The sequence below is a fragment of the Tubulanus polymorphus genome, chromosome 1 (assembly GCF_964204645.1).
Source record: "Tubulanus polymorphus chromosome 1, tnTubPoly1.2, whole genome shotgun sequence".
Classification (NCBI taxonomy): Eukaryota; Metazoa; Nemertea; class Palaeonemertea; order Tubulaniformes; family Tubulanidae; genus Tubulanus; species Tubulanus polymorphus.
The window spans coordinates 23,925,752-23,949,458 of record NC_134025.1 but is presented as its reverse complement, the minus strand read 5'-3'; the positions used below and the strand labels follow the sequence as shown (position 1 = coordinate 23,949,458).

Genomic DNA, 23,707 nt, shown 5'->3' with positions numbered 1-23,707 from the left:
TTTGGAACAACAACGCAGTTACATTCCAGCTTAAGATTCCAGTTATTAATGAGATTGACAAGACAACAGAAGACAAACGAATTGAATACCATTATCTTTATTTTTATTTGTGAAAGCAATTTTTTATAATTAACAATACAATCATTTATCAAGTTACGTGATTTTGTATTATTTACATAATATAGACTTGGTGCCCCAATATAATCATAACTATACATTATACAATCAATCATTATTAGCATCATAAATGTTACACTAAACATTACATTAACACATAATTCTGATCAATAGAAATTTTAAACATAGAATAAAGTCACGATTAAAGTGTATATTCTTTCATATGCTACAGAGAATGTAAAAATAAAGATCTGTTTCGTACTCTGCTAATTTACACAACTTCCTAATTTACACTTCATATTTACAATATATCAGCACCAGATACAGCAATATCAGTCACTCTTTAGATACATGTATATCACAGTTACTTTGTATTTAAAATTAAACCAAATATTGATGGATGGACGATTTCATGAATCAGGGAAGAAAATTTCTAATTATCTAACATGACGAACTTATAGACAATATGCGAATTGCAAACCTCCAAAATTGAATGGAATCGAAATTTTTCGTAAATAAACTATTTACAAAAAATAAATTGCCCACCAAATCAACAAAATTACAGATACTATAAACGAACACAATTCATTGGCCTATCCTGCAATGAATAGAGGAAACACAACATAAAACACAATACTGTATATCTTCCAACCTTCGCAGAAGAAAACTGTTTCCCTTTTTCTATAACAAAGTTAGTTTTCATTCATAATCGGAAATAACGCTGTGAATATTCCTAGAAGAATACATGATAATTACATATAACAAATAAATCACTTAAACTAGGGTGGTTTCCATTATCACATTAAGCCTACTTAAATACAAGATAGTGTATATCTTAATACATACAGCCTATAAACGCCAACTGCAAAAATCTTTTTACATGTAGTAATTGACTAAAACAATTCTTATGGAAAGATTTTGAAATGACACAAGCAGATTATACACAATTCTATATCTTATATTCAGGTCGGACCTGATGGCAATACAGATGAAATGCTTGGTAAAACGACTGGCATGGATGGAACAACCTGAGTTGTACCAGGTTGCTGAATGATTGGCTGGCCAGGTTGCACAGAGTTGCACGTACCTGGCATAGTTTGCTGCTGAGATGGAAATATACCCACAGTATGCACGTACGGAAATCCACGATTATTTGTCAGGTTCATATTCGTTATTTGAGGCTGTATGACTTTAGCAGTTGCATTTATAGGATTCAAATTTAAAGTGATAGGTTGCATTATGGATGTTGCATTAGAAGCATTATGCGTCGTTCCGAGAATATTGTCACGAGGCTGAACATTTACTTGCAGTAAGGGTTGAATATTAGGGTTAACACTAGCAACAGGATTACCAGAAACATTTGTCAGCACGGTGCCACGAATCAGTGTTTGGATTGGAGTGCTGGTTTGAGGCAAACGGGTTAATGGGTTTCTTAACTGCAAAGTTGCAATATTTGGTGCACCGAGCTTACCAGTATTTGCTTGCTGTTGAAGCAATATTGGAACAGTTCCTTGCGGTAAAGTTGCTTGTTGCACCAGCAACTGGTTCCCTTGCGGCCCAGTCGGCGTTTGTTGGAGTACAACTGGAGACGGAGTCTGTGTTGTGGCCTGTGATGCAGCTTGACGGAATAATAACTGCGTTCCACCGCTGGGATTTTGTATCGTCAAACCGCTTTGAGTTGTGTTTGCTTGGAGCAACAAGGGCGTTAGCTGTTGCGAGACATGCTGGGTATTGAGAATTAACGGAACTGTTTGTTGTCCCGCAGTTTGAACTGGCAGAATATTTTGCTGTGTCTGATCAAGCGTGATATTCCTATTCTGCGTTTGGTACACCAAGCCCTCAGCACTCTGATTGATTGACACATTCTGTATCGTACTGCCATCACTTGCACTGGAGGCAACTACCAAATTTCTCTGTTTACAAAATTCTTCAGCAGCCTGTACTAAAGCGGGACTGGCGTATTGATTCTGCGCTATGGAAGCGGTAGTAGACGAGGTAGAGGTATTCGAGTTAAGCAATTGCTCCTGGGAACTCACAAACGTCTGGGGAATAAACCCATGTTGAACGAGTCCTTGCGCAGCAGGTCCGGAAGGTAGTATATTTGGAATAGGTGTAACGATGTATTGAGTCGCAACAGTTGTTGGAATAGTCCTGCTATCAGAGGCAGCAACTATCGGCAGATACACAGCTGAGGAAATGTTTGATTTCTTAGAAATTGGAACGACAGCCGGAGTATTATTATTAGACGCTGTCGATGCCGATGCAGCTGCGGCAGCTGTCAAAGCTGCTATCGTTAGTTTGCCTCGTTTGGCCGATCTCTTTTCCTCTTGTTTTTGTTTCAGAACGGCCACAGTTCCATCTTTCAGAATTGTTTTTTTCACGGTTCTCACGCCAGAACTTGTCGTCGTTGTCGAAGTCGATTCAGTCTCCAGTATTCTCTTCACCTCTTCATCTTCTACTTGAACGTCGTCGTCTGCTTGATCTGAAGTAATCGACTCAACTTCGCTGTAACTGCCTTTCAGCGTTGGATTGAAAGGCATGGGCCGGCGCTGGCGATACGGCTTCGTACGATGTTTTTTGAACTCCTCGGCAGACATTATATGAATGCCAGCTGCTGTCAACAATTTCCCGTGCCTTGTACGCAAGTGCCGTTTATAAGTGTTCCTTGTTTTGAATTTCATCGGACAGTCAGTACACAGGAATGGCGTTTCTCCTGTGTGACGACGAATATGTTCCTGCGAAAAGAATAGAAATAACGATTACCTAAGATACCCAGTAAAGGAACACTGAAGCAAAATACATTGCAATTAAATTGATTACTATAAGTCTCACCTTGAAGTGGCTCGGATGCCGAAATTTTCGCCCACAATCTTGACACATAAATCGACTTTGATTATTGTGTATCAACATGTGATAATTCAGACTATGTTGCCGTGTGAAAGTTGTGTGGCAAATTAGGCAGACAAATGGCTTGATACCTGAAAACGATTTTTAAGAAATCCATGAGAAATGTGAACCGCAACACGATTGAAACTTTTCAAACATAGGCTAACAGAATTTCTCAACTATCCGTTGATGTTGGCCAACAACACTTGCCTGCATGACTGCGATAATGATACATCAGAGTAGCCGCAGCAGTAAAGGTTTTGTCCTTGCATATTTTACAAATCAACTGCGCTTTATCATCTTTTCGTTTGAACCTTAGCTCACGGATACACTTCAATGCTAGTTTCTACAAAGATTGAAGTATATATATAAGAAAATCACTAATTTTGCAGGGATATCAAAAGAACTAACACAATGGTTGTCGATGACAATACCTTTTCCCATTCTGCAGTTCCTTCTTTGGACTTGGGTGCTTTGATAATTTTCTTTTTCATTGTCAAATTCAAATCTGCCTCATCGGCGGATGATGTAACTTCTTCTGGTACGACTATTTTACCTTTCATGGCCAGATCAGATTTAGGCATAGGTGGATAAGGCCCTGAAGTAAAGACCAAATATAAAATGAAGCATACATATGCATTAAATATAGCTGTTACACTAAAGCCCAAGAAAAAGTTTTGATTGATATGAATTATTTAATTTTACTTACGTAAACTACTCGAGTTATCGGGAGTTATTTCAATCACTTCTTCTTCATAAACTGGCATTCCATCGGGTGTAACGAAAAGCCGGCTGTGTTGCATAAACGGTATAACGTCTTTACCCTCGACATTATTACTGTCAGCTACCAATACTCCAGGGGTAACCCTTGTCGTTTGGGCTGTGCTATTCATGAAGATAAACGGTTTATTCTTTATTGCCCTAACACCACCAGTGCGTGTGTTCGTACCAACATCCAGCTCGTCGTCCGACGCACCATCGTGTTGAGCGAAATTTTGTCCTTTCGAGCCAAATATCGATGTGTAACTGTGATCATGATGCGGTTGAGATCTTCGCAATAAGTCGAGTATGATTTGTTGATTTTTCAACTGCTCGCTACTTGCTCCAACCTCCTCCACATCGATTAAAGTTGACTCGACTGAATCAGTCTCAATAACTTCACGTTTAATAGCATCCGATACTGATTTGCCCATCTTCTTAGGCATTTTCTTTCTCTTACCGGTAAATCTTGCTCTCTTAACCTTTGTTTCGTCGTCTTGAAATAAATCTGGCTTTGCCGAACTATATATTAGAGGGTAGTTTGAACTTCGCTTTCTTTTCATTTTGCCTGATGATTTCGCAGCTAAAATTAACGCGAAGGATAAGTAAAACATAGGATAAAAATAATCCACATAACTATAGAATTTTCTCTGAATTAGTAGCAATAATTAGCAAAATTGTAAATTGATATCTAGATGATATTCTTAATAGCTTCCTTGCTAAGCTCTCTTACCTAAAGCTCTTCTTCGACGTGAATGAAGCGGTTCAGCAGTAAATTTAACTTTTGGATCTGCAACATATGATTAAAAGTGAATGGAGTGTGCATACAGATTTTTATCACCGTGAAAGTTTTTATCTGGCACATCTTCAGTATGTACTGACCGGCATATTCTTCAGAGAGCTGCTTGATGTGATCTCTGAGATGTTGACACATGCGCAATCGCGCTTTCATCTCGTTGCCGAAACTCGACACCGCAACTTCACACTTTGACGGTATCAAATAGCAGGTGAACGTGTAGTTTCGCTTGATCTCATCGCTGCTCATATCAGAAAACAAATTCACCAATGATTTATCGGTCAGGTATCGAATTTGATCCAGAGTCAGCACGTCCATGCTTTGTATTGTTCGCAGAGTTAACTGAAAAAGAGAATGATTCTACATTTACGATTGAACAAATGTACTGGGAATCGAAAAAGGTCTTACACAGTTTTAAATTATATTCAAATATTATAAATTCTAAATGCCAAAATTCATGATCTTTCTATTCCATATCTTCTCATTTCTTGCCTATTTATGTCAGAATAATTACCCTCTTATTTTCGTTTGGTGGTGGAACATCAGGTTCCAGTGCTAGAGTATCTGATGCAACTTGAGCTAATACATCTAACAGCATATTTTGCTTCTGTTTGGAATCATTGCCCTCGACATCCACCTCACTTTCTTTATCTTTATCCATTTGAAGCATTTTCAAATCGGACTCAGGCATTACTATCGAATCCATGCTCGTGTCTAGTTTCGATTCAATGCTTGTATCTAATTTGTTGGACTCTGAAGACTCATTGTCAACTTCATTTGATATGCTTTCATCTTCTGAATCAGAAATAGAAGATAAACTGCAACTCGGTCTATCTGTAAGATATAATTCAATGAAAATAATCAATAACAGATTAATCACTATGATTTGTAAAAAATTTTAATTCACTAATATTTATATAAAATAGTTTACAATCCAAATATGTAAGATCTCATATATATAGGGCTTATATAGGATTGAATCCTTGTTATGAACTGGGTGTTTGGGGCCTGAGGATCAGGTAGCAAATTAAAAGTTTTTTGGCTAGTCAGTGACCACAGATATATCTCAAGTTGTTTTGTTGGAGACCCTGGATACAATTTTTTATAGTGCCATAGACTATGAAGATTGGGCCTGTAGACGGCCTAACTCACCTTGGGCCCAAATACATTACGAATTTTCTACCCAGGCATACCCCCCTAACAAGATAAGATTGGATTTTGCTACGAAACTTTTATTTTGGAAACGCACTAGCCAAAATACGTGATGCGTTTATTTAGAGTAGAAATTTGCGCTTAGACGAACGCGTTTCTTTTGAAACATTTCGTCTGCATTCGACAACACACGTATCACGTGATCATTTCAGTGTCTGCTCGTTTAACATATGTAATTTCACTTGTAGCCACCTATTCTCCTATCAATCATTGACAACTGTACACCGAAAATACGTCTAAAAGCACGGACGAAGAACTTAGACGCAACTTCAGGTCCCGAAAATCCAAGGAAAGTTACCAAAACTGCCCATGTTCATGGTCTCCGAGTGTATCTCAAATGGCGTGGTCGTCGCCGCCATTTTGATTAATTACGACGAACAATTTGAAATTTGTTGAAGCATTTTTCGGCACTTAGGCGGCTAATGTCATTTTTCGCCAGTTATGGGTTTTTCCCGAAACAAGACAACTTTCTACAATTCAGCTAATAATGCATTTCCTTCCGACTACCAATCAATAAAGACGCATTGTTGCGGCGCACATCAAAGTCGCCTTACTACGATCAGCGTAGCAGCCGCTATTTTTTATCGCGATTTTGAACCGTTAATTCTATTCTCGTCGAAAATAAAACCTATTAATACTAGTATCGAGCGATACGGCGAAAGATTATCCTATGAATAGAAGTAACTTACGAGGATGTTCATATTCTAAAGGAGCCTTTTGGGAGCTTTTTTCGCCTATTCGCCGTCTTCTAGATGCCATTTCCTATCGCCCTGGCGCTGTCTGCTATACTTGACTGGGAGCTGAACTTCGCGTAGAAAACATAAGCTTACACACGTAACTGACATAACTAACTGTCTTCTCTATAATGATCTTAGTTCATAATTCAGTTATTTTATTATAGATTTTGAAAATATTTTTTAAAACCTAGTGTATTCAAATGAATTTTAATACCTGGCCCTGTTAGATTCGGGGCAACTAATCACCGGCGTAACAAATGCAAATAGATCCTACAGATACAAATACAGACTAACATTTCGTTTGTACAAGACATCCTAAGTTTATTTTTCGACCACGAAACATTTTGTAGTCGAAAAAGGGGAGAATGTATATGAAATGTATGAGTGATCGTGACGTTGAGACAAACTATTAAATCAATCACTACATTCAGTGAATTCTTTGCAAACTATCTTATACGTGTATGTAAGATAACTCCATCATTTCTATGTGTGTGTAATGATACAGAAACTCAACTCATACATTTCGATATTATGAATATAATAAATTTCGATATAATAAATTTTTGTCACTTAGCGAGTGAACCTAACAAATGAAAAGTAGTATAGCACACGACGCTTTTGCCATCTATCGTAGTGTAATAGCGTCATTAATCATCCATCGATCAAAAACAAAATCAAACACATTCTAATGAATCATTTTAATTCTCCGTTGAAATGGAGCAGACTTTCACAAAATTCCAAATGCTAAAAATTACATAGATTTCAATATCCGGAATAACAAAGTAATTTTTCTAAAATTTCGGATGATTCTACAGTGTATAATGATTTGGAGTAAAACCATTGATTAATTGAAGCTAGTAATTTAAAGATTACTCCAAGGTGTACAATGATGCTAACAAACAGATCAGTGTATTCATTAATCATGCACAAACATCTAAATACATTTTTGAGTATTTCAACTCATTGTAGAGAAACCCCAATAAAATATGATAAAAATGGAATCTAATGTTTATAGAAACATGCAATAGGTAAGTAAGGAGAAAACACAAAAAAACTTTAAGTATACATTGTATTCTAACTCATTGTAGTTAAACCACAATAAAACATTATAAAATTGGATCTAATCCATATACAAACTCGCAATAGATTCAAACAAATTAAGTTAATAATTAAAACAAAAGAAAAATTCCAAGTTTTACTAATTCAAGCATAGAAGCGACATAGTGCAATGGCGCAAGTAAGAACCCGAGGTGCTTTTCTTCTTAGCCAATTACGTCAAACTGTAAAACAGACCATGGGAAGAGCGACACGAATTTCATCTGAATACATGAAATAATTCAATGAACCTTACTGAAAATACATAATAGGCTTACTTACTGGCTGGGTGAATTGATCAGTGCATGCAAGACGGATTTTCTCAGCTGTAGCCGGGCAATCCAAACGGAAATATCCAGATACACCAAAATCAGATCTTGCGCTTAAGATAGCTTCTTTCACCGCAAAGTAAACGGAAGTTGCAAGAATTAATGGTGGTTCTCCAATACCCTAATAGTTAACAAAATTGTAGCGTTATTACATATGTAAGTTAGTTAAAACAATTCTGCTTTAATTTGAAATTTATGGATGATGAAATTCACCTTCGAAGAATAAATAGCTCTTGGATTTCTGGATCCTTTCAGAATTGTTACGTTGTATTCATTGGGTAAATTTCTGAACCGAGGAAGATTGTAAGATGCTGGACCAGTTGAAAGTATTTTTCCTTCAGGGGAAACATGCAGTTGTTCAGTCATGTAGTATCCATAACCCTGCAAAAGCTAGATGTTTACTTTCAGAAAATCACAACATCTCTGTCCGTACATTGTTGCTAAGACATTGAACATGAACCTGCATAAAAGCACCATCAATCTGACCAATGTCAATGGCTGGATTGAGACTAGCTCCAACATCCATCACAATATCTGTTTTCAATATCTAGAAAAAACAAAGTGTGGTGGACCTAGTTAGTTACCTAATCGTTGGTGGTAAGCTTTTTATAATCGGATGGGCTTATACCAACTGAAAATATCCGATCATGAAACTTAACCACAGGCCGGTTACTGACTATGGTGGACCATGAAACAAGTGAATTGTAAAACTATCAGACATATACACAAGGTAAAATTCAATATTGTCTTACCTTGTGGTCACCGGTCAAACAATCAATTTCTACCACTGAACATGCAGCACCATATGTATAGTAATTATATCTTCGCCCTGTTACCTTATCCCAGTCATAATGGTACTCATCAGGAGCACTAAAAAGAATAAGGAATAGAATTCATATCTAACCGCCTCTAATCAACATACATTCGACAAGTCTAAATTTCTATAAGAAATCATCACATTTTTTAAGGGAAATCTTCATGAAAAGTTGCACTCTGAACACATTTTCTTACCCGTAGTAACCTGTGGCTGATAAGTGGATATTATTCAACCATGCATTCATAACCCATGCTTCCCAATCATCACCAGGGTACTTTTCTTTCATAGGTTGAAGCTGTGCTATAAGCTTTTCACAAGCATACTGAAAAACGTTCTCTTTGTATACTAAACATTAACTTAGATATATTCCAACTGGATTTTAGGACGATTGTTAGATTCTAACTATGTGGAGGTAATAAACTTCATAACTTCTAGGAATGTTGGTCATACCTTTACTGCCATCCCATACATATCTGAACTGGTACTTGCACTACTAGTGATGCTATTTGGTACTTTGTCAGTGCTAGTTTCTTGGATATGGATTTTATCGGTTGAAATAGCCAGGACTCGACTTGCTATCTGAAATTTATGAAAAATCCAGTAGTATACATGAGATGCACACATATATAATGTAAGTGCTACGTTATATAGAATTAGAAATTTGTTAAATCATACTTGAATAATTTTGGTGTGTAGACCCTGACCCATTTCTATACCACCATATGTAATAAGCACTGTTCCATCTCGATAAACATGCACTAATGCGCCAGCCTACAGGTAATATTTTTTTCTCATTAATGACTAAATTTTGTCCAGTAGTGATGTAATGGTACATGAACATGCACATTCAGTTATCTCCTGGTACGATGCATATACCGGCAGTTACCTGGTTCATGAATCGCCATGGAAAACCAATACCACATTTTGTCGGAACAACTGAGACACCTCTTTTCTTCCATCGATTTTCACTGGACATCATAAATAGAAATAAAAAATTCTTGGAAGGAAACACGAAATTCAATGTGAATAACACAAAAAAGATCTTACGCATTAAAAGTATCAGTTTCTCTTCTCAGCTCTTCATAATTGCTCTGTTCAATTACATCATTCCAACATCTAGATAAACATCGTCCGTCAATCTCTAACAGACCAAAAGTACTTGGACCTATCGTGCGATAAGAATTCACCTCTCTTATCTACAATAGATGAAATGTAAATAATATACGAGATGTATCAAATGTATCAAACAAGATGTATCAAACATTCATTCTCTTCAGTCATTGAGAAAATCACCTTTTCTGGTGACATTACAAGATTTCGAGCAATATGTTCAATCCATGATTCAGTTATGATCGCCACCTCCGGCCGTCCCATTCCTCGAAAGGAGCTATTTGAAGGGAGATTGGTTTTACAGAGGTAACCCTTCACTCTTATTTTTGGGATCCAGTACGAGGCATCTGTATCCAGTACTGCTAGCTGAACTACCTAAACATAATAACAACTACAAGGGTACATAAAAAGTTATTTGTTACAGCAGCTCTTCCAACAGTATTTAACTCACCGCTGTAGATGTATCATGGCTAAAACCACAATTTGCATACAGCGTTATATCAGCTGCCTGTACAATTCCCTGGCTAGAGAAACCAACCTAAAAACCAAATTAATTCATATATAACAATACTAAGCTATTCTAGTATTTTTCATTTGATAAACTACTCTGATTCAATCAGTAAGTAACACCTTATATTTTCCAAGGAAAGGATGTCGCTTGCTAGTATTTCTCATGTCCTCATCTCGATTTAATACGCATCGTACTGGTCGCTTTAATCTAAATAGAATACAATTCTAGAATGTGGCTTGTGTCATCATGTTCGTGAAATAAATGTTAAAGAAAAGAATTTGAAACACTTACTTATAAGCTGCAACAGCAACAGGCAATACAATTGCTGAATTTTCTTCCTTACCTCCAAATGCACCCCCTTACAAAATAAACACATGTAATGATATTCAAGTAAATATTCTTTCAATGGTTTGAGTTCAATCAAGTTCAGTGGCTTCACTTGAATTAATTGGTAGCTTACCAATTCTTTTATTTTTTACAATGATCCGATTTTCCTTCAAGCCAAGAGCATTTGCCACATCTTCCTTTAAGGGAGAAAACCAGGTAACCAATAAAATAATAATCAAACTGGGATCCATGCAAGCCAATTCAATAGACAATTGTTGTTTACCTGTATTGCAGCAAGATTTTGAGTCCCTGCATATATTAGAATTTCATCGTTTTCACTGAGCGGAACTACCAAAGCAGATTTTGTTTCCATATAAAAGTGTTCCTGCGCCCCAACATAGAGCTCTCCCTCAACGACATGATCAACTGTTGATAAGACATCATCAACATCTCCCTTGTCAATTTTAACAACTGTTTCGAAAAAAGACTTGGCCTCGATTGCGTCAGTTATGGTAATAACGGGTTGAAGTACTTCATACTCAACTTTTACCAATTTTGCAGCTTTTCGTGCAATTTCTCTATTTTCAGCAACTACAGCACTTATAATTTGACCATTAAAATCTACTAGCTTTGTCGGGAAGATATATTCATCTTTAACAATACGACCAAACATATTTGATGCAGGTACATCGTTGTGATCAATGTATGAAAGCACACCATCAACATTGAGTGCCTCGGACGGATCTACACTGAGTATCTTTGCATGGGCATGCTTACTATACACATAGGCAATAAATAACTCATCTGAAACACATGAAAAGAATGATTTGCACCTGCCTTCATAAATCCCTCATAAGGAATATACCACTGAGATCTAGAATAAATGGTAGTTACTGGTATATGCAGGAATGTCATCAATGAAAACACTTTCACCAGAAACATGGCTTGGGTTGATAATTTGTGGTAATGGTTTGCCAATTGTATCATGTTCAGGCTGTGATTCATCAGTCTTCTCAAATATCTGCTGAACTTTAAGCGGTTCTGAGGGCAATTCACGTAATACGCTTGTGTATGACTGTGGTATACACTGCCCAGACTCCATCCCCTAAAATACATTCAAGACTTTGCTATTGTCATATAGAAAAATGTAACAATGTTTACAGGATCTATCGACTTAATGAAATACCAGAAGCTGAGAGAGATTGATCTGTATAGATAGATAGAATTTAAAGAAGAATCCAAGTATAAGTGAACAACGATATTGAACTGCTCCACCAGTATTATCTGTACATGGTTTAATCTCATCAGTCAAGATTTTACTCAAACTCGACACAACTGGGTCACACAACTTCCTAAAATTAAAGAATACAGAATTGGTTAATGAATACATGAATCATCTAATCAAGTCTTTCACCCATCATTTAAATCTGTTTATCTTTTTGTCAATTTGATACAAATAGATATAAACCAGATAAAAATCAATATCAGTTTATGGTTAGACTTACTTTCCTACAGCTTCTTTCATAGTTTCACTGGCCAATTTGATACTTCCATCTAAACCACTGGATATTATACATAATTCCTGAATAATACTGGTATCTTTCTCAACAACCATGCGAAAAACCGACGTAGCTTGCACAGAATTTGATGAGTAAACTTCAAGAAACTCACTCTTAAAATAAAAAGCAATATTGAATGCTCAGTAATTAACTCACTTCATCTGTAATTTAATTTCTCCACTGAATTATAATTTTAGCTTACTTTTGATTGGAAAGGAATGAATATTGATTTGATGAGCTCATTTGGTTTCAGCAGTAGAGACGTCAAATCAGACAAAAAATGTTCATTGATCACAACAGTTCTCTCGCTAACTGTACAAGAAAATACACACAATGAGTAAAAATAACAGATGGTATTCAAAGCACCGATAATCACCGACACATTGATCTTATGTTATACCGAACTCCTTATTGATCACTCTACATAACAAGCAAAATAATCTTTTATTCATCACAAATCATCACATTTAAATGTAAAAACGTCTTTGCATAACCTGGTGAAATAATTGTCATTTTACAACAGGCGGCCATTAATACTGGAATCAGGTCAGATTTTTTTCTATTAGCGACAATATGCCCTCCAATGGTCTGAAAAAATCAAATGAATAGGAATTTTGATTAGAATATCTTACATGTAACATAAATCAATTAAAAAAACTAATAATGCATGGATATACTTACAGCAACATTTTTCCATTGTAAACTGAATGAATTCAGCATCCTATTCAATGCTACGAAACTTTGCGTCCTGCTAACTGCAAGTGAACATGCACAGATTTAGGTGGAATTTCCCGATAGAAAATTACATTTTTCCATTATATAAAATACATAACAAATACTATTATGAACACATTGTACATCATCAACCATACAGAACAGAAAATTCTTTAAATATTTGGTTTGTTTTGTCTTACAGTGCTGCCTATCGGTTTCAGCAGTAAGGGTTTGAGACACTTGCTCCAAAGTACAAGCTGAACCAACAGAGATACCGTCCAAATTGTTTTCAATGTCATGTAATTCAGATACATGAGATAGAGAAATGAGCTGCAGATTTTCTTTATCAGGGTGGATACCATACTTTCCTGTGAATGGAATATCAAATAAGTCTTAATATAAGAATTGGACTATATCAGTAAGGTCGCATGATCTATTGAATAAATTTTCATCCCTACTCATATTAAGTCCTCCATTGACAAATCGAGCGTCGGGTAGGTTCTTTTTCAATTCAAAAAGTTCATCAAGCGATGTTGGACGGAACCATTCTATTCGCTTGCCTTTGAAATGGGCTAAAGTTTTATCAAGACGGTCGGAAAGCTGAAGATTCAAACATTTTGATTTCAGATTAAAATGTGTGAATAATTAACTGCATAACATATAGCAAAAGTGACCCACCTGAAGTTCATTTGGAAATATTGGTTCTTGATCTGGCTTGTATGGAATAAAAGTGCCCTCATGTAAATTAGTTGCCATCTACAAGTGTACTAATTCAATTCAATACCATACTGGTAAAACATACAGTACATTAATTACACATTTTGCTTACACCAGAGATTTCAATTTTCTTTTTACAGCACTGATCACCCATTCCACAATCAAAATCCGTCTAAAAAAATACATCAAGATAGCACTCATTACTAAAACTTTAAAAAAGATTTTCATCATACATAAAGGGTAATGAATAATCCATGCTAATGAACCTTATCAGCAAAAGTGACAAATCCTTGGTAGATTGGTCTGTATCCAGTACAACGGCAGAGATTTCCTTGCATTGCATTTTCTATCTCAGAGATGGAAGGATTTGGATTATTCCTGAGTAAAGTATACATTGACATAACCATACCAGGGGTACAGAATCCACATTGACTGCCATGGTATTTTGCAAGTCGTTCCTGCAAAGAAAATGTGTCAAGGTTATGCTGTGATAGGTTCTGATACTTCCTCAATTCCATATTTCACTCACTTGCACTGGGTGGAGATTTTTCCGGCTACCAACTCCCTCAACTGTAGTGACCGCCATACCATGTACATTAACAATAAATACTGCACATGCTGGAACTGCGGCATGACTAAATTCAGATTTTAAGGTACCGTTATAGGCCTATCTGATAAACAATCACTTTCTGTGGTTTCAGATAATGAGTACCGGTACAGTATATTTGGCTATCAAGTATACATTTCGGCTAGTGTATTTATAACTACGGGTATTCTTAATTAGAAAATTTCATTTTTATGTGACTTCTGAACTTAAATTGAAACAGCCAGTGGGAAGCTTTACAAATTGATTTACAATTAAATAAGGATACACAATTTTCTTTTGATGTCGATCATATCTAGATACCATTACAGTACACGCACCACATCCTGCTTGTCCACAAGCGAGTTTTGTTCCTGTCAGTAACACTGGGTTTTATGATTAAGGATTTGTTAACATTCAAATTGGTGATGTTAGTTTTATGATATGATGATATCTTTTTTCTCACAAAACTATCATCAACAAAATGATGTACAAAACAATTCAAAAGTATTTTAGAGTATTTTGTCAACTTGTCAACACAAATCAATCTGAGGTTAGGAATTAACAGAAGGATACATTTTCTTCGTATATAATTCAACAATGTCCATTCAGGGTCAACATCAATGTCAATTATCTGGAAAAGAAACATAACAATGGGATAAACATCATGGCTTCACTAAAACACGAATAGCTTTAGTGGTGGGCAAAAACTGGAAAACGACCATCTATTCAATCTGAATTGTAAAATAAGTCAAGAGTCAAAGCATTTAATGAGTACCTTTTTGCCATTGACATAAAATTCAAGTGAACTGCAATCAGTCGCAGACATATTACACTAAATACATCTATTCTCAGGTTTGTCACTAATGCTGTAATGAGGGTAATAAAAAAAATTCCAATGGTATTAGTCTGCAATTAGTATGACCCAAAATACAATTTAGCCTACTTACAGCTACCCAAGCGATTGTCATCGACGAGAAAAAGTTGAAATGATAGCAAAAAATTTTGAAAAAAATTCTTTTCAATAAAGCCACAGTGTCACTTAATGATTTAATACCTTTTTATTTAAAAAAGGGAAGCAAGAATTTTGAAACCGGTTTTCGATAGTGCTGCTATCTGACGTAAGATCCTGCCATTTAAGTAATTTTACAAAACGCTAGGCGGTGCTACTTGAAAAACTGCACTAAACTAGAACAAGACAGAGGTAATTTGAACATCATCATGCAAAATTTGTATCATTTCCCTTCTTTACTAGACAACCCAACTATAAAGGGTGTATCCAAGCCTTACAGACAGCTCATGGGATTGGGTACACGCTGCCTTGGCCCTGCTGGGGTGGGCTGCATAAAGTGAGGGAGAGAGGGCGGTCCTCATTATTATATTAACTTAAAGAAACGAGATGACGTATTTTACCGAGATGAACCGAGATGACATAAAATATAACAAATTTATTTATTCCTTATCGATTTTAACATTTGAAATCATATTATATCAGTAATTAATACCTGCTGGAGTCATAGTTTACATATTTTGTCGGATATTTTTACAGAATCAGGGTTGTCTTTGGTAGCCGATGTGTAGACTATCTGTTTGACTATTGATATTAGTACTCGAGCCTTACTGCGTGACACCATGTCAACTCCTGACTATACATCGAAAGCCGAAGACCACCAGGCTCTGCTCATACTCGTCAAACAGATCGGGGAAAATATCAAACGTCGAACGTTCAACCGGCTATTTGATAAAATAGCGAATTTGCAATCGATTCGAATACCGAATCAGCAAAGAGATGTTTACCTCCGTTACAAAAAAACCTACAGCACCGAGGACAACGACTGGGGTGAATTTCAGTCTCATCGACGCGTGTTCGGGCTGATCTGCGTGGGAAAATGCGAAAACGCTTCCGATTTCGAATCGTTGAAGCGTATTTTCGAATACCAGAAATCGCAATACGTGTCAACGATTTTCGACTCGAGGTTGCTCATTTTACAAACGGATAAGTCCGATTCGTTGAGCGATCACGGGTACTCTTCCCTCAAACGGCAACCGCGTTACGGTTCCGCGCAATCGAGAAAGGGCAATGCGGGTGTGGAATATGCGAAAGAACATGTCGGGCCGAATAATGAAAAATCGATGATCCCTAGCGTTACGACGACCCTTGCAAGTCCGTCGACGAGCGAGAACGAATTGTCTCCGGAATCTGGTGGCAATATGGACAGTCTAAACGCGAGTTACATCGAATCGACAGCAATGAATGCTAGTATTATTCTAACATTGGAGGAAGCGGTCGAAGCTTCGGGGGTGGGACGTGAAACGATAAGTTTAGACAGCGACAGTCCGAGCGGATCAGAAATGAGCATGGAAAATATCGACGTCGGCAAAGCGGAAATGTCGGCATCGGGATCGAGTAAGATAAGCGTCGAGATATCATCGGAGAAAGAAAGCGATCGATCGGATTCAGTTTCTCTTAGCGAAGTGTCGAATTGTGCCGATGTTTGGCTCTATCAGGGTTCCGCCGAGACCGGCGGGGATTTAGAAGAAAAAATTCAAGAGTTCATTATTCGTATATTTTGGGTTCTCGAAAGTAAACGCCTCGATCGAGCGATTGACAAGAAAGATAAACTCTCTCTATTGATGGCTCCGTTCGAAAAGAAGACCATGACCGGTCTGGAAGCGGATGGAAGAAATTACACCCAACGATGTCTTGGACGTTTAAGAAAACACTTAGCCGACCTGTGTTTGTTATCGGGGTTGCCTGGAGAGGCACTCTTACATTACCAGGTAGCTAGTGACTGTCTAAAGTCATGCAATGATCTATTTTGGCTAGCCGGTGCGAACGAAGGAATATGCTCGGCTTCCATTATCATTAACTATCCCCCAACTCGCGAGCCGCAGTTACGTCGCAATTTGTCGTTCAGTCACAGAGCTAAAATCGACGGATCATTGAAGTTGAAGGACGTTAGTTCATCGTCAACCGGTACAAGCGGATTGGATCTGGCGACCGGTCGGTCTTCGAAGTCCGTGCTGCCAGCCGAGGATATCATCGACAAATACAAAGAAGCGTTAAACAACTACAGCAGGTATAAAGACGCCGGAATTATCGCCATGGAAGCTAGCATCAAAGCCTGTCAAGTGTTGATCTTGCAAAAGAAACAATTACAGGCGGCGAAATTCTTGAACAACGTCGTCTATATAAATCTGCAGCTGACCGAAGAAGAAAAGATTCAGCGTTACAGTACGTTAGCATTGCTGTATAGTCAAATCGGTTTCCAACGTAAAGCCGCGTTCTTCAAGCGAGTCGCCGCGATGCAATGCATCGCGCATCAGAAACCGGGCTGGAGCCAGTGTCATAAACTGCTCTTACAAAGTCTCGACGGCTACAAAATTCCGTTGGATGTCGGCAAGCTTTCCGAAGATCGCATGAGCGGGTGGCCGGTCATTCAACACCGCGTGCTTCACGAGCTCATGTACTCAGCGCGTCGAATGGGAAATCCGGCGATAGCCATTCGACACATGACGTTTCTTTTGCGTACGATGTTGAACCATCTGACCGAGCAGGAAAAACACGACACATCGTCGGTTCTCGAACAATACACGAATAAATACGAAGCATTGATGCAGCCTATTACGTTGGAGTGCGGGTTGGTTTTACCGCCTGTTCATTTGACCAACTTGCCAAAAGCGTGCTCGTTCGCGCCGAGTAGTCTGCATCCGCATCGACGGCCGATCAAATTGAAGAGTTCGTTGAAAGCGAGATCAGATCCGTTCATCTATTCACCGATGCAATTAAGTAGAAAGTCCGCGACGAAAACTAGCTGTCAATGGGTAGAGAACGACGTCTGCGAGGTGTGCTTTCAAGTAGTCAACCCGATGCCTTACGAGTTGAAAGTTACCAATGTGGGATTGCTAACCGACGGAGTAATGTTTGAAACGTATCCGACGAATTTGTCGCTACCTCCCGAGTCGGCTGCGTGTACCGTGCGAATACTCGGTACTCCGCGCGGTTCCGGCGAACTTCGAATAACCGGTTACACGACTACGGTTCTCGGCGTGAAAAGTTTCTGTCCGATCAACCGGAAAGATGACCACCACTACTCGATACAAGTTGTTCCAGCGTTACCGTTGCTCGAGGTCGCGACGTCTCACCCGAAGTGCGATTGTTTCAGCAGTCTCGGGGATAGCGCCGATGTGATTGTAAGCGCGGCGGTAACGCTGTTTGGCGGCGAAAATCAAGAATGTCTGGTTACGTTGAAGAACAGTGGTTGTATTCCGATCGAATTTGTCGACTGCGTGGTCGTGTCGAAATTACAGTCGGATCTGATAAATCGCGTATTGGTTTGGAACCGAGAAGATTTAGCGTCGCAGCTTCCAATTCAGCCAAATGATGAGGCATTGTTAAGGGTTCGAATCGAGGGTATTTACAAGTACAACGATTGCGACGCTCGACTAACGAGTGTTATGAATGTTTCAGCAGACGAGCAGAATGTTTCGCAAGATTTCGATGCTTTGTTGCGTATACAGTACAGCGGTGGACCCGGTTACGCCGACAGTTATTATCGACAATGTTCAATCGCGTTCAACATTGAAATTCAGCCTCTGTTCGCGATCAGAAGTTGGAACGTGATGCCGTCGAACAAGCCGGATTACTGCACGATGATACTCGACGTTACTAACGTGTCTGACCAGACGACCGAAGTCCGGCCCAATGGCGAAACACTGGTGACTACTGTCGATAGCAAACAAACGAAAAGAATCATCTTCGATGTGCCGCATTGTGGAAGCATTTCGGCTTGCAACTGCAATGAAAAGGACTTGAAAGAGAGCGGCATGAAATTATCTAAAAGTACCAATATCCAATGGAAGATGACTGCAAATGGGAAGTCTGGCAAGTTGAATACGGATCGACTTGTTTGGCCATCGGAGCAGCTCGAACTTTTGAATGCTGTTTTTATACATTGGGAAAGACAGTAACCGATTCAAAACATTCATCGTCTTTAAAAAAAATTAACCTAATCATGGATCATCAATTAATTTACTAATGAGGAATATTTGAAGCATTTTGTTTGCACTGCATTAATCATTTATGGAGATCATGGAACAACTAATACAGATGGATTTACATTGTACAGAAATAGACGTAAAGCGTGAATCAATTTCCAACAATTTTGTGTGTTCGACTGAATATAATTGTTAATTCAAAGATGAAAAAAAAATGCATTGCAGGACATACAATAAAAGCAGTTTATTTATTTTAAAAAAGTAAGTGAAGTTTGTTTTATTTTCTGAATGATGATCGCTGTATTTTATTCGAAATTGAGATCATCTAGTTATCTGTTGTAGGTATAGGAGATATGATTGTCTCAAATGGATTTGGAGTTCGATGTTAAATGATGGGTGCCATTATTGAGGACAGCTTTTATTCGGGAAGATACAATGATTGTAAACGGCAAATAGAATCAACACTTCACAAAGATTCAGATGATATCGGCTTTCTGTATATGTTGTCGAAAGTGAACCTTAATACATGTAATACTGCATCATGGTTGTCCAAAACTGCTATTTATGAGGTAATTTATCGGAGCTGAATAAAATCATGAATTAGATTTTGTTTTATCAGCGTAACTTTGACTATTGCTAAGCAGAGGCGACTGTCATTGTATATTTATTTTTTAGGGGATGGATGTGAAAAATTTTGTAACCTGTTATAAAGATTATTTGGAACTTCTAAAAGGTATGTAAAAAATGTTCTTATCAAATTTAAGTGAACTTCATTTAAATTAGGTATAAAGTGTATTCTTAATTCTAGGTCTTCCTGCGGACATTGAGTTGTTTGACCTTTCACTGGGAATTCTTTACAACTGTGGATATCTGTTGCTCAACACTAATAGAACTGATATCTTCGAGAAGGAATGGTTGAAATTGGCCACTAAGACTATATGCAATGGTGCGTATATATTTTGTCCGGATCATAAACGAGTATTTGTGAGAAGATTTTCCTGAATCTTTTTCTACTCTTTTCTTTTTTAGGCATCTATTTACTGAAGATTGATAACCGTTTAGAGTCTGTGTCGTGGAAGGGAAATGAGATCAATACACTTTTGAAATTTCTGATTGCTCTTGGTGACAAGAGTGAAGGTAAAAATAATCAGTGATTGGTTTCATGTCTCATTCACTATCTACAGCACTCAAAAGTATGAAAATGATATTTCTGTTGCAGAGCTCTTCACAAATACCACTGCTGTTCAAGTACTGCTTATCTACTATTCGCTTTTGTGCAATAAACTGGAACATGTTGGCCATTCTCTTGGTCAGATATGGAAAACAGCAAAAAAATCTATTGTACGTCAATAAGTGTCATAATGTTTTCTTAGGATCTCTTATAGGTTATTTGCTGATAATATATAAAGAATACGAACATTTTGACTCTGTCCTTTGTTATATTGCAGGATTGTCCCATTGGAAAATGCTTGATGTTGGGTTTTAACGATCAGGAACGTGGACAGAAATGCTTTCTTCTGCGAGATTTACTTCATATCATATCTGTTGGATATTTCGTGGTTTTGTCCACAAATTGCACTGAACAGGATATGGGCAACTGCTTAGAGTCATTGAACAATTTAAGCAATAATGATAAGCTTATACCCAGTAAACTACTTATCAATGGTATGTCAACATTTTTTAGTCTATCCTTTCCTTCAGTTATCAAGATATAGCCTTAGACAACTTAATATTACTCTATCGCAAATGTTTGTTTGTTTTTTTTTAGGATTCTCACTTTGGAAATTTGGGAAATGTGATGAGTTATTTGAACAATTAGGTGACGTCCAAAAAAACAGAGGCATGAATTGCCAAATTTCTTTATTGTTGAATAATCTGGTTGGATGTGCGTTTTCTGAAAAGGTAAATTCATTTTTTTGTGAGCTCGACATAAATGATTCCATTTACTTAAGCTCACCAAAACCTTGTTATTTTTCAAGGGGAAAGTCAACCTGGCTATTCAGAAATTTAAGGAATGCATATCAATGGATTTCGCATTTAAAGCTCCCCTGTGGAATGTGGCTGCACAGTACCGACAGAAAGGATTATATGATGTTGAGCTGGAGTGTTTAAATTTACTAGTATTGGTAGGTTAACACAACTGTGACCTCAGGTAGATAGATAAACTTGGAAAATGCTGATAGATTCTTTTAATGATTCTGATTTGTAGTCGTTAAGTGATGGCAATGGTGGAGATATTGAAAATGGTGGAGCTACTTGTGCAAAAAACCTAATTGATAGTACGTTAGATAGATTAACTGATTTGTTAGTACCAAACATATCTTTAGAACAAGCACTTTATCTGTTCGCTAACCGATGTCTCATTCTAAAAAAGTATGTTTTATTGAATTCAAGTATTTTTACTAAGGAATCAATAACTTAGAGTTATGTCTATGAAATTTATTTGTATTTCAGGTATGGAATTGCAGCTGAAAAATACATTCTTCTTCTTGATCTCCTTTCAAAAGAGAAAAATCCGATTGTTGAAATCAAGGTATGCGAATGTATAACCAGATCATTGTAAAAATCGTAATATTTTATCTATCTATAAATACTGGAAATGAATTCTTTCTCTGTTTTTCTTAGTCTTTTCCGGAAATCAGACAAATCTATATCGAAGCAGCTTATGCGCAAGTCAAAGTAAAGAAGTTTGATACCGCTGTCATGATTTGTGAAATAGTGCTATCGAAAAATTCTGCAGTCTTCTCTCAGTCATTGAGCGATTCTCAAAGTCAAAGTGAACCTGGATTATTTGATGAGCCAACAATATTGAACAATGAGGAATCACAATCTAGTCAACCGTTAACCCAGACTCTTCAGCCGATGAAGACACTACCAGACTCCAACAGTGCACCAGCACCTGTACCTTGTACCGGTATGTTGGAAGCTTTACCAGCGCCATTTGTTGACCCAATGGAATTTCAATTGATCACGTTTAACTATACAACTCGGCTCTCGAAAGGTAGAAAGAGACAAAGAACATTAAGTGAACAAACTGATTCAGTAACTGCTTTGGGCATCGATATGTCTGCATCAGTGTATTTAGTGCATGCCTTGATACAGCTCGGAAAACTGGAGGAAGCATCGTCAGCGATAGATAAGTAAGTATTGAAAGAACTTCACAGATATATTAATATTAGTACCGGAAAGCTTATTTCGAAATCCATTTACTGGTATATTTCAGTGCATTACGTTTGGTTGAACAGGGTACAATGTTCGGTGATTTTCTATCGAGCTACCAGGTCAACAAAAAGGCCAAGACAGAAACTGACACCGGTAATAAAATCTTGTTATCTGCATTCGACATCTTCAGTTGGTCAGTATTCCTATACAAAATATGTTTATCTTGTATGGTTCATGGTTTTTTCAGGTACAGATAACAGTCAATTGAGGGAACATTTTGCATTTATTTTACCGTGGTTTCAAATACTATTAAGAAAGCGAGTGCACGTGCTTTGTGCTCAAACTAAAACTAAAGAAGCTATTCAATCATCTCGTATGACAATACAAATGTGTTCAGGTACTTCAATCTGCGTATACTTTACCAACAAAATATGAGTAGTCTTTCTGAAATCGGTTAATGATTGCATTTGCAGATGATGTTCATGCCTGGTATGATCATGTACAGCTCCTGAAGTCTGTGGGTCGTGAACGTGATGCTTGGGCATCGTGGTTGAATTTTAGGAAAATAGACACAAGAATTGATTCACAAGCAACAAGTGAATTGAAAGATAACATCAAAGCTAAGATCAAGTAAGAGCTCGCTTCTTGTGAAAATTTCTTACGAACTATTGTAAAGACATAATTTTCTTATTCTATCTTAACCTTTCACTGTCTTTTTTCAGGAATTTTACTTCGGAAGAAGAGCAGTTATTTTTGAAACTAGATGAAGAGTCCATTGCGAACTGTTGGAAATAAGTGATGATATCGTGATTTTGTGTTATTACAATCAGACATTAGGAGATTGTTTGCATTATTTAGAAAATTTGAATTCGACCAGTACGTTAAACCATGATCAACATTGAAAAAATTGTTTGATTCTTATTAAATAAGAATATGTTACATCATAATTCGTTCGATCTTTGTGAATATATAAAACTTTTTCAAATAAAGAATTGATATGTTAAAACCGTGTATTCTTGTATTTGGATGAGGACTCCACTCTTCGGATTGTTGCTCACAGAATTGACTGGATAACTTGCTGACGAGGATAAGGAAAGTCCAAATTCTTGCCCATAATTCATGAACTGTAAACCGTGACATCCTGCTCATAGTTCTTAGAAATCTGGAAGCTTGGAACTACTGTCTTATGGAGTTTTTGTACCATCCTCAGAGTGTGGTGATAATATGTTGTATGTTTAGTATTTGTTGTCCATTTTCAATTCAAAATGTTTGGTGTGG

General features: G+C 37.3%; 3 protein-coding genes across 8 annotated transcripts; 2 read left to right on the top strand and 1 right to left on the bottom strand.

Annotated features, from left to right (window-relative positions):
• Positions 1-163: 163 nt before the first annotated feature.
• LOC141901259 (xanthine dehydrogenase/oxidase-like) lies at positions 164-15,395 on the bottom strand. 6 transcript variants are annotated; one of them, XM_074788410.1, is made up of 32 exons: positions 15,327-15,395; positions 15,048-15,138; positions 14,846-14,903; positions 14,559-14,655; positions 14,216-14,321; positions 13,953-14,144; positions 13,799-13,858; positions 13,648-13,725; positions 13,428-13,569; positions 13,170-13,337; positions 12,937-13,010; positions 12,750-12,843; positions 12,458-12,567; positions 12,202-12,368; positions 11,883-12,048; positions 11,591-11,801; positions 10,980-11,500; positions 10,830-10,893; positions 10,661-10,727; positions 10,489-10,576; positions 10,310-10,396; positions 10,042-10,233; positions 9,796-9,944; positions 9,635-9,716; positions 9,424-9,519; positions 9,199-9,327; positions 8,943-9,070; positions 8,684-8,801; positions 8,392-8,478; positions 8,145-8,312; positions 7,885-8,052; positions 5,174-5,392 (listed from the first exon to the last, which is right to left on the bottom strand). In XM_074788410.1, the coding sequence occupies exons 2-32, from the start codon at positions 15,096-15,098 to the stop codon at positions 5,297-5,299; spliced, it is 4,014 nt and encodes a 1,337-aa protein (XP_074644511.1). In that variant the 5' UTR covers positions 15,099-15,138; positions 15,327-15,395; the 3' UTR covers positions 5,174-5,296. The 6 variants fall into 6 exon arrangements, with proteins under 6 accessions (XP_074644534.1, XP_074644542.1, XP_074644511.1 ...); XM_074788402.1 differs by having other exon boundaries at positions 15,220-15,331; XM_074788417.1 differs by lacking the exon at positions 5,174-5,392 and adding an exon at positions 6,537-7,787 and having other exon boundaries at positions 15,220-15,331.
• A 47-nt stretch (positions 15,396-15,442) lies between these two features.
• On the top strand, positions 15,443-19,240 carry LOC141901244 (trafficking protein particle complex subunit 9-like). Its single transcript, XM_074788363.1, has 2 exons — positions 15,443-15,473; positions 15,819-19,240. Exon 2 carries the CDS (start codon positions 15,902-15,904, stop codon positions 19,238-19,240), a length of 3,339 nt encoding a protein of 1,112 aa, XP_074644464.1. The 5' UTR covers positions 15,443-15,473; positions 15,819-15,901.
• A 43-nt stretch (positions 19,241-19,283) lies between these two features.
• Positions 19,284-23,378, top strand: LOC141901251 (uncharacterized). Its single transcript, XM_074788373.1, has 16 exons — positions 19,284-19,528; positions 19,610-19,836; positions 19,943-20,000; positions 20,076-20,213; positions 20,297-20,404; positions 20,487-20,608; positions 20,716-20,932; positions 21,036-21,169; positions 21,247-21,393; positions 21,477-21,640; positions 21,722-21,800; positions 21,893-22,407; positions 22,491-22,582; positions 22,677-22,826; positions 22,903-23,059; positions 23,152-23,378. The coding sequence occupies exons 2-16, from the start codon at positions 19,657-19,659 to the stop codon at positions 23,222-23,224; spliced, it is 2,334 nt and encodes a 777-aa protein (XP_074644474.1). The 5' UTR covers positions 19,284-19,528; positions 19,610-19,656; the 3' UTR covers positions 23,225-23,378.
• The last annotated feature ends 329 nt before the right edge of the window (positions 23,379-23,707 follow it).